This window comes from Ursus arctos, unplaced genomic scaffold (genome assembly GCF_023065955.2).
Source record: "Ursus arctos isolate Adak ecotype North America unplaced genomic scaffold, UrsArc2.0 scaffold_13, whole genome shotgun sequence".
NCBI classification, from domain to species: domain Eukaryota; kingdom Metazoa; phylum Chordata; class Mammalia; order Carnivora; family Ursidae; genus Ursus; species Ursus arctos.
Window position 1 is genome coordinate 50,275,131 of NW_026622797.1, and position 13,038 is coordinate 50,288,168.

Below are 13,038 nucleotides of genomic sequence, written 5' to 3' on the forward strand. Positions count from 1 at the left end.
TTGCTCCTAACTCTGCTTAGTTATGTACTTTTCTGTTTTACTGTCTATAATCTTTTAAGCCATCTCAAATCCTCTAGGCCAGAAAAAGAAGTGCAAGTTAGATGATTACATCGATGCCTGTTGCGCTTCCAGAGGGCTCACTGGAGCAGTTCCCACGCGTCATCTCGCCAAGAAAGAGCAAACAGAAAAACATGTTGCGATTCTTTTTCTTCCCATCTCCTGACGCACAACCGCATGGGGCAGCGAGGCAAGCAGGGGGAAGAAGAGAAAGGAGAAGAATATGGACTTGATCATCTACAAAGACGATTTATAAGAATTTAAGTGTCCTAGCTTCTTAGCAGTTGTTAGATGACGTCTGAGGCGTCACCCTACATTCTCGGTATAAGCCAAGAAAGAAACGTTCTGGTGTGATTCTGGTTACTCATCTTCTGAAAACGGACTGAGCTACACCCTACGACTTGATGGTGCTCATTTTTTTCTGAAGCAGCTTCTTCTCTCTGAGTCCCCAGATTCCTTGATCATAAGAGGTCCTGGGCCCCACCCTCAAGTCGAATCTCCTAGCAAAATGCCTGATGAGTTTGGCAAAGCTGTCCTCTCTAGCGTTGAAAGTTCTCACTGTGTCGTCGACACTGGGAGACACATTGGAAAGGGAAAAATGATGTTGAGAAGTGATTAGATAATTCATAAAGGCTTTTATAATTTATAAACAGCATTTTAGTATAGCAAAATTAGAATTCAAAAGCATCTGGGGTTTTTTTTTTCGAATTGATTATAGGCATTTAGTTATCGATTTCCAATTACGTTTTCAACTATTAATTGAAAAACCTTAGCAAACGCAAGAAATCATTGTCTTAAAATTGGAGGTCCTCCTGATTGATATCACGGGATTTAAGAATGACGACACAGGCCCAGCAGCTGGGGCCCCGTTCCTGGGGACCCGTTCCTGCAGCCTCTACTGCAGGGGGGTACACCAGGGCGGGGTGGGCGCAACGTGGGGAAGGCTGGTTGGTTGACTTCAGCCTCCACACACTGCTCATTTCCAGAGTGGATGGCCCTCTCTCTTCCTTTTGTACTTTTCCTCCATCAGAATCCTCAGTCCCCAGGGATCCCACCAGCTTCTGCCCTAGAAGGCATTCAGCCATCAGAGCTGCCCCAGAGCACAAGGGCTTGGAGCTCACAGCCCACCACAGAACTCCTGTTTCAGTGCGTCAGAAGTTAAGCAGTCTTTTTTGGCTAGCCTGGGAACTTCGCCATCAATCACGATATTGTTCCTTGGAGAAACATTTTCCCAATTTCAAAAAACCAGCTTTCAAAGAAACCTCTGGAACATAAGGCAATTAAAAACCACACCATTAATAGTCTGAAAGTTATTATGTTTCCTCTACCAAAATCAGCCTGAGGATTCAGTTTTATTTATTTTTATACATTGAATGTGATTATGGAAAGAATTTGAGCAGCTTACTTTATGGTTTATAAACTACCCTGTAAACTTGATCTCATTGGCTCCCTAAACCAGCCCCATGAGGCAGACAGGAAGGGTATTACCAACCCCACTTTTCAGATGAGGAAACCGAGGCTCAGAAAGTCCATCAGCCCCCAGGTAGGTGGGCATCCTAAACTCCAGCTCCTTGCCTGTTCTCTCCCCCACTCCACTTGGCTGGCTCTGAAAGCATTCACTTTATTTCTCAATCATCTGGGATATCCATAACCAAAATCCCTCGAGCTTTATCTCCACTTAACTGCCAACTGCAAAACGGTTCACTTCCCGCCGATGATGTGAAAGAATACACACAGCCGCCAGAGACCGCAAACAGTGTCAAGTGATTTAAGAACCAAACCCACACCATTTTCCAACCTCAGCAAAACCATCTCCCTCTATTAATAAAAGCACATTCATATTCTGGATCTGTGCCCAACTGCAACCACATATATGCCAAAACCAGAGCCTCTGTGGTAACCAGAGGAGTTTCGGATTGTCTCATATATGGTTCATACAGTTCTGGCTGAGACAAGAGAAATCAATGACAAGATGCCACCGTACCCATGAAACTGCTAGCAGCCCAAATGCCTAAGCATTTTATTGGAGTTCAGATCGATGCATATGAAAGTAATATTAATTCATATCCTTGATAATGCCTGGTGCCTGGCTATGGAGCCCATTTGGCACATTCCTACCGTGGGCGTCCTCCTTCAGCAGGGAAATAGTTCTGTCCTCCTCAAAACCCCAGTGCCCTATTCTGAGACTCTATTTAACACTTGCCTGTGTTCGCTACTCTCCAGTTACTGCCTCTATGTCAGCTGCCTTGGTAAAATGAGCAGGTAGCTGACTCGGCTAGTGGGGGCTAGTCCCCGTGTCAGCAGACCTGAAATTCCGAATGTCACATAAACTACGCAGTATGTCAATGCGGTAAAATGAGGAAAATGAGTCTGAGACAGATAATGCAATACCAAGAGCTACCGAGTAATAACTCCGATTTTCCCTGATTACATGGTAAAGTTAGTGACATTTCTTTACTGCCACAACTAATATGTCTACAACGAAGAGATGAGGCTGAGCAGATAGGACAGCAATTAAGAAGCAAATGTCTCTCCCCAGAAATGACAGGCACAGGAATATTTATTTCCCACGCTGGATGTTGCTTGTGAAGAGCTATTCTTCAGCATGATCCTCCTGGCCACTCTCCATCCCTCGCTTCCTGCCTGGGGAGCACAAGGTGCTCCCCTCTGCTCCCCCTGGGGCAGGTGCCGCTTGTGATGAGGTGAGCAGGTCTAATGCAGGGGTTCAGGATCAGAATGCCTGCCTGCCTCAGCTATAAAGTACAGCTTTCAACCATGGTGATCATCTTCTCCCCCTCCCCATCGGCCTTAGTTTTGCTCTTATTTCTAGGCTCAAAACCCAAGGCATTACATTACATGTCTGGAGTCTCCGAGTCTCCCCAAATCTTTAGCTATGTCATCCTTGGAAAGTCTGAGGTGAACACAAGTTACCTATTCATAGGTCCTTCCCAAGAAAGGGAGGGGAAGTGGAGAGGAAGGGCCGGAGCTCTGCCTACTTACTCTCTCATGCCAGTTGGGTGAGTGAGTTACTAGTTAGAGCACTGCTATTCCTCCTAGAAAAGAAGCCTCCTAAGTCATGAATAGTGGTCCCCTTCCCACTAACAAATACATCACTACAGAATTAGCAAGACTAATAACCAATACCAAAGACTGTGACCCAAAAAGTTGCATCCCATCTCCAAAGCAATATACTGTAAGCCACATGAGCCAGAACTAGTACTCTAATTGTACAATTTGCTGGTTTCGATAATGTCTGTAGTTATGTAAGATGTCACCATTGGGAGAAACTGGATGATGGGGACACAGGACCTCTCTCTACTATTCTTGCAACATCTTGTGAACCTATACTTAGTTCAAAATAAAAGTTAAAAAAGAAAAGCCAGACATAAAAAAGCACACATACTGTATGTTCCATTTATATTAAATTCTAGAACAGGCAGAGCTTATCTATGGTGAAAGGGATCAGAAAAATGGTTCCCTTTGTGGGGTAAGAAAGTGGGAATTAACTGGAAAGAGGTGGGGGGAAATTTCTGAGGTGATAGAAATCTTCTGGCTGTATGCTTTTGTCAAAACTCATCTAACATGTAAGATCTGAGCATTTCACTGTATTAGAAATTATATGCAATTAAAACAATAAGAAAATAAATGACCTCATTTGCTGCTTCCTAGTCAAACAAAACCTTCAAAAAAGATGCTTTAAAAATATTTTTTTCTAAAACAGTAAAAATTAAAAAATAAGAATATTTTTTTCTGTTTATTTTTTAAAAGATTTTATTTATTTTTTTGAGAAAGAGAGAGAGAGAGCATGAGCAGGGTGAGGGGCAGAGGGAGAAGTGGACTCCCTGCTGAGCAGGGAGCCCAATGTTATGCTCAATCCTGGACTCCAGGATCATGACCTGAGCTGAAGGCAGACACTTAACCAACTGAGCTACCCAGGCACCCCTATTTTTTAAATTATCAAATCCCCAATAAAATTATAAGAATTTAAGAAAATTTAAAAAATAATTTAAGAAATACAACCATGGGAACATTTGCTCTCACAGGTATGCAATTCATTTCCTCCAATAATCAGAGCAAGGTTCCATTGGGTGGAAGTTATTGCTTTGGTTCTAATTTTATGGTCTGTGAGGTAGGCTTCCCATAAGCAAGGGTAAGCCAGAGAAAGGGAGTTAACATCCTTTCCTAATTAAGTATGCATACTCATAATAATTAACTACCTAAATACGTATTAATCTCTACATTTTTAAACTATAAAATATAACTAAAGCAAGATTTAAAGGACCCCAACCACCTTGGTACAGTCATTAATTACTAACATAATGTAACTTACTGCTTCATTGAATCTCCAGACCTCAGTCAAAGGCATCTCTTAAATCCCCCAGATCCTTGAAGCAGGGAATAGTTGGCTCTGACACTTGGGCTCCATTAAGTACCCAGAATCCCACGCTGCTGATATAACACCCCCTTCCAATTTTAGTTTCTATTCAGCATGGTTCCCCACGTAGCTTCTCAAAGACAGAAAAATGAAAAAGATCCGAGATTTGAAATCCACCTCTAACTCTGCCATCTTAATTTCTTGTGATTAATTTTTTTTCTCAGCAGAAGAAATGGCTCTTTGAAGCTTCAGGTTTTGGTAATTCTGATCTTACTTTGTTTAATAAATTTCTTTTTTTTTTTTTTTTTTTTTTAGATTTTTATTTATTTATTCGACAGAGATAGACACAGCCAGCGAGAGAGGGAACACAAGCAGGGGGAGTGGGAGAGGAAGAAGCAGGCTCATAGCAGAAGAGCCTGATGTGGGGCTCGATCCCAGATCGCCGGGATCACGCCCTGAGCCGAAGGCAGATGCTTAACCGCTGTGCCACCCAGGCGCCCCTGTTTAATAAATTTCTGCTGAGTGCCAACGATGTACCAGCTATGTGTCATGTCCTATTCTATAGTGTTTTCATAGATCGGCTCATTTAATTTTCCCAATGACCCATTAAGATGGCCCTTTATTTTTTTAAGAGGTTTTATGGATTTATTTATTTATGAGAGACAGAGAGAGAGAGAACATGCACAAGCCAGGGGAAGGGCACAGGGAGAGGGAGAGAATCTCAAGCAGACTCCAAACTGAGCACAGAACCCAACTTGGGGCTCGATCTCATGACCTTGAGATCATGACCTGAGCTGAAACCAATCGGATGCTCAACGGACGGAGCCACCCAAGCGTCCCTAAGCTGGTCCTTTAAAGATGAGGAAAGGAAGGCTCAGAGACTGAGAAGCACTGCTGGGGTCAGAGCTCAAAGGCCAGCTCAGGCCTTTGCCTTCTTCACTAGAGAGCCCTGTCCCAGCACCGAATACAAAGCCAAATGGACCATCAGGCTCTTGCAGATGTGGTAGGGGAAGAGCCAGAACAGAATACAGCACTGAACTCAGATCGGTCAAAGCAGGGAGTTTACTCTGGGCCTTGGAAATGCTTTTTAAAAATCAACTATATCAAAACGCCTTTTAATTAAAAAATACAGAGATAAAAAAACTCATACAAGCTTCAAAGAGAGCATGGACTGCTAGCAGCATGAAGCCATCCCACCCGCCTACTCAAACTTCTCCGTACAAAGCAGCACAAGTCCTCTTCCCGTGGGCACTCTCCACAGCATTTACCAAAGCTGACCAACCCAATCCATGCTTCTAAGATCTCTACTCTCCTGTACGTTGTTCTTTCTTAGTTTTCCGGCCGCTTTTTTTTCTTTTTTCCCCATTTCACAAATTGGGCCATTTTATAGAAACTGTTCTCAGCCCTCCTCTATAATCTTTCTATACTCTCCCCTTCAGTAACTTCGTCGTCTTTCTTCACTTCAGCTATCACCTCCATGCAGATGACCCTAATTCTGTTTTCTCAGCTTTCCTTTTTCTGCTAAATAGCCCACTTGGCTATTCTGCTGGTACCTTAAAGTTTTCAGTGAAGACTCGTTATGTAATTTCCTACTCTCACCAGATCAGTTCCTTGTAGAACTCTCTAATTTCTCATGGTAATAGTATCATTTTCTGAACTATCCAGGCTCGTAATGTCTAATTCACCTAACCTAGTGTTAATTCACTTTCTTTTTCCCCAAACTCAAGCCACGGTGAAGGAATGGAGTGGGGAGTGACAAGGGCCAGGAGGACTGACATTAGTGAGAAATTTCCTCTTAGAAAACGGAAGCAGATGACACGGGAGATGTACTGAGCAAAGGAGGGGGAAAGATTAGGATTTGAGGGGCCCTCTGGGGTGACACTTGCAGACCTCGAGAAGTGAGCCCGGCATGAGAGGTGGGGAGGGAAGCAAACCATGGGATCTTGGTGCTGCAAAACAGTCTAACCTCAAAAACATCTGAAGCAGGGAAAGAATATACTTCTCTATGGACTGAACTCAAAATCAAATGAGTCAGGCTGTAAAGAAGAAAGGTTGGAAATACAAAAGGAATAAAAAAGAGGAATGTTAGCTCAAGACGATCTGGGTTTCAACAGTTACGTTATATACCTATAAATTATCTAACTACACACGTGATACCTTGAGATTTTCTTCAATGACAGCAAAGCAGCTTTCTTCACCCTGTTCTCGAAACACAGGGGAGAGAACCAGGGGAATCAGGGCTTGGTTGTGATGATGACTTACACAGAAGGCTCTTCTCCATTCCCCAGGAAGGGGGCACGAAAGAAACCACAACAGACTTTTCTGATGGAGTCAACTCCAGCAGTTTTCCCGTGTTAAGCCTTCCCAAATGTTAGCCTTAGAAGTCAGAGATGGACCCTAACACCTCCTGATAATGCATTCCAGATCGACACTGACAAATCCCTACTTCTTTGGCCACCTCGTTGGGGGATGCAATGAACTACCGGCATGGAGGGGGCCTTGACTTTTCCCTGGCCTTTCTCTTTTTCCAAGTTCTAGGGAGCTCTCCTGAAGTTCTAGGATTCTGGAATTCAGTAAATGTGTACCGTTAAACTTTCTTTACTCCTGCAATGTTACAGACCAAGTCATATCTCCAGGCCAGGAGTATTAATACTTCCACTTGGTGCGCAGGTGGTGGCCCTCAGATCCTCGGAGCAGCAACGCTCATCCTCTTAAAATGCTGTTAAGCATCTGATTGGCAGAACTGAAGGTGGTACTGCATGTGCGGAAATGCCATGATTTTGTAGAAGAAGAAGGCTTCAGAAAACTATTATCTGATCACAGGAAGCTCCAAAAAGTAGGTCCCTACTGGCAGCTGTCTTGTCCTCCACTATCTTCCTCGCCACCCAGAACACGCCTGGCACAGAGCAGCCCCTCCAACAACACCATGAAATCAATGGCTCTTGATTTCGGCCCCACAGTGATAAACAGAAACATATATGGATATGTCTATATATATAAGAAACAACATAAAGAAAAACTTCAAAATCTCAACACTTCAGTATTTTTCCTGTAAGAAGCATTAGCCCAGATGCTGTGGAGGATCCTTTCTCCCACACCCATTCCTGGATCTCATTCCTTTCGCTCTATTACAGTCTGCCTCCAAGCTAATAACCGTAGCAACACCACCTGGCGGGGTGCATGGATGTCAGCAAAGGAAAAGGGCATCTAACCTAGTGATTAAGTTTGCACCTAAGGATGTTGAATGGGGGGGGAAGGGAAGGAAGGGAGGAACACAGGGAGTAGGACTGTACTTACTGCTATACCAGAGGTCCTAGTTCTGCACTGGATATATTTTGGGTCACAAAAGTAATGTTCCTTTATACCAACTGACCTTACTTCTATATGTTATATATTTTATTGTAAATATATAAATAGATATAAATATAAAAATAAATAAATATATAAGTAAATTTGTATATATTTTAATTATATATGTATTTTATTATATATTGTAATATATATTATAATATATTATATATATTTTTATATATGTATATAAATGGGTTGGAAAGAGATTTTTTAATCAGACAAGAATTTAGAGTCTGTTGCATAAAAATTAAAAAGAGTGAACACCCTGATAGGAAAACAGTTCAGAATTTGAGGTATATCCTTACCACGAAATATTATGCAGTCATTAAAAGATGTAAAATAAATCTACAAGGGGTTCTTACTATGTATTGTTACATGAGAACACAGAAGGGCATAGAATATCCCATCTTTGAAAACCTATGATTGCATTAAAACATGCCGAGCACATCAGTGTTTAACGATGTTGGCTAACTGGTTGGAACAGGAAAAATGAGGAAGGAAGAGAGTAATGGAAAATAAGCAAAAACAACTATTAAAAATGAGACAGTCTGTGATAAAAAGCAAGAATTCTATAAAATTATGCGTAAGTATATATTTGCACGAAAAGGCAATGGAAGAATGGTTACTAAGATGTCAGAGGCGTGCTATCTCAAGGTAAAAATATTTCAGCTGAGTTTACATTCTTCCTTATACTTTTTTGCATTTTAATAAGGAAATATAACAATTATATAACCAAAATAATGATTTTCATTGAGGAAAAATTTTGAATAACTCACTGACACTGGCAGCATGAAAATAAGGTTTCTAAGTCTTCCTAGACAAAAGATGGCACATGCAGTAGAATTTTGAATCATTCACAATTAAAAGGGGTTTTCATGATCTTTTTTCAAAATGGAGACAGACCGCAAAGTCCAAAATTAATGATCACCATAAACACTTTAAGCATCTTTAAGGCAGGGTTTAAATCTAATTTTTAACACACTTTCCCAAAGGCCCCAAGCACTCTGAGTGCTCAATCAATCCTCATTAATTGACAAGCACATTTCAAATCTCATGAATTATTACATCAAAGATGCTATTATCTGATATACAAATGCTATTAAAAAGTAAAATCTCATCTAAAAATGAATATGAGAGCTGAAGCAGCTCCAGTGAAAATAATTTAACTATGAAATTTAATCTGCCACAAAAGAAATAATAAAACTAACACGTAACGAATTTTTTTCATCTTGCCTCTGGTCCTATTAAATGTATCTAGTTTTGCTACCTTCATTCCTGTAGTCTCAGGCCTGAAGGTCATCAACACACCCCGCAACAACTGTCCACTCAAAATCATTAACTTTCGCTTTTTATGGCAGGTGCAAGATTCATGACATTAGCTACCCGTCCTCATGAACGATATCCAGTCTTTGAAACTCGAAAGATTAAAACTCTGCCTGTTAAAATTCTGGTTATAGCATGCAATTGTTTTGCAGAGAGATGCAACCGTTTTATTCTCCTAGGCCTGCTTTCCCTGCCGAGTAGCAGAAAGGGAGGTCAAAGCTGTGTAGAGAGATGCTGCATGAATAGTCACAGACCAGCCTTTCCTGGGGAAAGGGATACACACCGGCTGTGTGTGGGGCAGTGGCTGCTTCTCTTGATCCCTCATGCCAGGTACCCCCACCTGGCTGTAGATAACAGCCCTCTTGTTACCTGTTAACACCCACCTGGCAGGTAACTGGTACTAGGGAACGTGAAAACGAATTTTACACATATAACCTTTTCAAGTACAATACTTACCTGGACAAGTAAGTGGCCTGAGTTAGGCAAACAGGTACCACATTTCTTGGTGTTCTCATTTATTTGCTTTATCAAGTTCATCAGTATTTCCACAGCATCTTTACTGATCATTTCATCGAGAAATCGTGGATTTCCAGAAATGAATTTGATAGCCCCCATACAGTATAGAAAAGCTTCAGGGTTAGTTTGCAGATCTTCGCTTCTCAGGACCCCCAGTAATGATTCTGTCAAAAAGATGAGTTATTACAAATGTGTAACAACTGAAGAGAGATATTTTAAAGCACTTGTACGTGAACATCAAATACAATTTGTAAAATGTTAGTACTGCATTCAAATGCTTGTGAAGTGTTACTCATGTGGTATAAAGAGGTAAGCTTATTTGTAGCTAAGACAAATCTCTGTAATAATAATGACAGTAAAAGGATGGGATTATTAATATATAAATAAGAACATGTTCTTTTAATTAAAATGCCATTTCTTGACTCTAAACTAATATTCACCGACATCTATTTTTAGTTACAAAAATGTTGAGTTATTATAGAATAATTGATAGTTGAGACAATTTAAGAGTTAAATTTCAACAAACTTTTGAGAATATACTGGTTGCTGTATAGACAACCAGGGTCTTTTGAGACAGGGTCTTTTAAGAAATCTCAATCGCCACAGAAAGAACACTTTAAAGATAACATCCACTGTTTCCAGAGACAACTTAAGAACGTCCATCTGAATAGCATATACCTACTAGATTTTAGGGGTAACCCAGGCAATTCTGATAAGGTTAATCATGCCTCTTTCACATGTAATTTTATTAATGTCAGTGTGATCATTTGTCAGAATCTTTCTTTGTCCCTGTCTGCTGGGGCCAAAAAAGAAATCATTTATCCTAGGTCACAATAAAAGAACTCGGGGCATCTTCCAGGTTGTGGCCTTGCCTTAGATCAGCAATGCGAATTCAGTGCTCGCTTCGGCAGCACATATACTAAAATTGGAGCAATGCGAATTCATAAAAGATTTCTATAAAGGTAACTAAGCATCTTAATTATTTAAGAGTTTATCAAGCCTTAAGCGGTATTAGCTAGGAAGGTAGAGTGTGATCAGATTTCTCTACCTCCATATCTGAAACACATCTGACACACTTTGATGTCAAATGTCTACATCAGCTGTCTTCCAGTTTGCCTTCCAAGTTTGAGTCATTCCTACTACATCAAAAGCCCCAAAATTTCAATTATGTCAAATACCATTAAATGTATTTTGTCTGATAATCAATCCGAGACCAGGAAATGAATTTTTAAGTAGGGAACGCTTGACAAAGTCACATAATGTTACTACAGGCATTTAAAACAAACAGCCAGCTATCCTGCTGGGCTCCAAAGGAAGGTTAAACAGAACGTGGAAAACACAGAGAAGGACAGAGCAAAGCTAGGCATCACATAACTTCTGGATATGACGAGAAAATAAAATATTCTAGCTACCATTAATGATGATAACTTTGCTCCCCTAACTTCTCACTCATACTCAAGGGCAACATTTGCTCAGTGGTAGAACTGAATGATACTCACCCAGAATGCTGTCATTTTCAATCAGAGAGTCATTCTTCTCACTCCTGCTAATTTTAAATATAAGTTTGCAGACATTAAGAAGATTCTTTCTACTCACTTTAAGCTGCCGAGAAAGAAAGCACGTTTTTATTGCAGAGGGAAAGAAAGATGCACCATCGTTTTTTAACACAAACATCCATTTTAAAAGTGCTCCAAGGGTATTTTTAAAACACAAAGAACAATTCTAAGGTTAGGCTCCATATTTGCCAACTACAGTATTTCGTTAACCTACTTATTGTAAATACAGTATAAATATCTTTAGGATACGCACACTTCACTGACCAGAATTTATTTCTTACTTCATAGAGTCTCAGCCTTATACGTGAGATTATTAGTGACTTTTTAAAGAGGATATGAGGATAAAGAGGGGAGGGTGTTGGTAAGTTTAATTAAATGGAGTAATTGCTTTAACACAGAAGAGTAAAGGAAGACGGATACCAAAATTTCAGATTAGACTAACCTGGAAAAGAATACTTAGTAGGGGTGGAGGAAAGAAAAGAAAGGGGGAAGGTATGATTCTCTTTATTATTTGTATAAAAGAAAACAAAAAAGGAATAATTTTTTATTAGATAATACATATATATTTATTTCTCAGGCTATATCTGGAATGCTTTGAGATGATAGCAAATAATGTTCAAAATTTTAAATTACCTTCTAAATCATACAAAAATATTCAAGTAAATTAAACATAGAGGCAATAAGGAAGTATACTTTTAAAAAAAAAGCACAGTAGAGGGGGACTAACTTCATCAAATAGTTCAATTCACTATATATTTATCTAAAGTAGTAAAAATTAAAAATATCCTAAGTGTCCAATATTAGGGGATAATTTAATAATAAACTATAGAACAATACCATTCATATCAAGCAGTCACAGAAAGTATAACTGTGAATATCATTTTTTAAAAAAAGACATGTATAACCTACTGTAAGATGGGAATATTATATGCCCTCATTGCAAGAAGGTAAAATATGTTCGTAGGAATGAGGTCATCTGAACAAATAATATATATCTGTGTGAAAAGCATGGCTTATGGGTCATTATTTTATCATTAAAAAGCATCTTTAAAATTATCTTCAATATTGTTTGTTAATGTCTTCCCGATTAGTTAAAAAAAAAAGATAATGGAATTTCTCAGACATGTTTTTAAAGATTTATTCTGTGTGTGATCCACAAATATTAATGAGCTCCCGCGGTGTCCCAGGCACAGTGCCATTCACTGTAGAAGACGTGAGGAGGCACACGGTCAGCCCCGGCCCCCCGGGGGGGGGGGGGCGGGGGGGGGCAGAGGGAGGGGCGTATTATCCACAGACAGAGCGGTTTCCATCCGCCTCCCTGCGCGGGGCCCTCCACAGGTTATCTCAGGGCAACCTTGCAAATAAGGCGTTATTTCCATTTAGCACCTGGGGAGTCTCGGTGAGTATTAGAAATGCAGACTCTCAGGCCCCAACCAGCTCTGCCGAATGAGAATCTGCATTTTTAACAAACTCCCTAGAGACCCGGTGCTCCTGCAAGTCGGAGAGGCTCTGTTGTGGAAGCATCGGAAACTGGGACATGTAGCAGGATGGTGATTCCTCCTGTTCTCAGAAGGAAAAAAGGAAATGGAAATTAGAAGAAAAAAATGGAATGCTTAGGTGCTTAAAATTTTTTTTCAAAAACCCAGAAGAAAGTCGACTAAAGAAAATAGAAATAAAATCTAATGGCAATCTATGCTGTCCTTAATACTTGGGAATATATTTTAGTCAGTGAATTATCTTCTGCTGCACTGTGAGCGTGTGTGTGTGTGTGTGTGTGTGTGTGTGTGTGTGTGTGTGTGAGAGAGAGAGAGAGAGAGAGAGAGAGAGAGAGAGAGATGTAGCATGGGCTACGTACTTAAT

General features: G+C 40.3%; 1 protein-coding gene across 1 annotated transcript in view; it reads right to left on the reverse strand.

The window, feature by feature from the left end:
* ARMC2 (armadillo repeat containing 2) overlaps positions 1-13,038 on the reverse strand; it is a 97,894-nt gene that overhangs the window by 36,293 nt on the left and 48,563 nt on the right. The window contains exons 9-10 of the mRNA XM_026511679.4: positions 11,122-11,224; positions 9,563-9,786 (exon numbers count right to left, since the gene is read on the reverse strand). Coding sequence (XP_026367464.2) covers positions 9,563-9,786; positions 11,122-11,224 — 327 coding nt within the window. The remainder of the gene's footprint in view (positions 1-9,562; positions 9,787-11,121; positions 11,225-13,038) is intronic.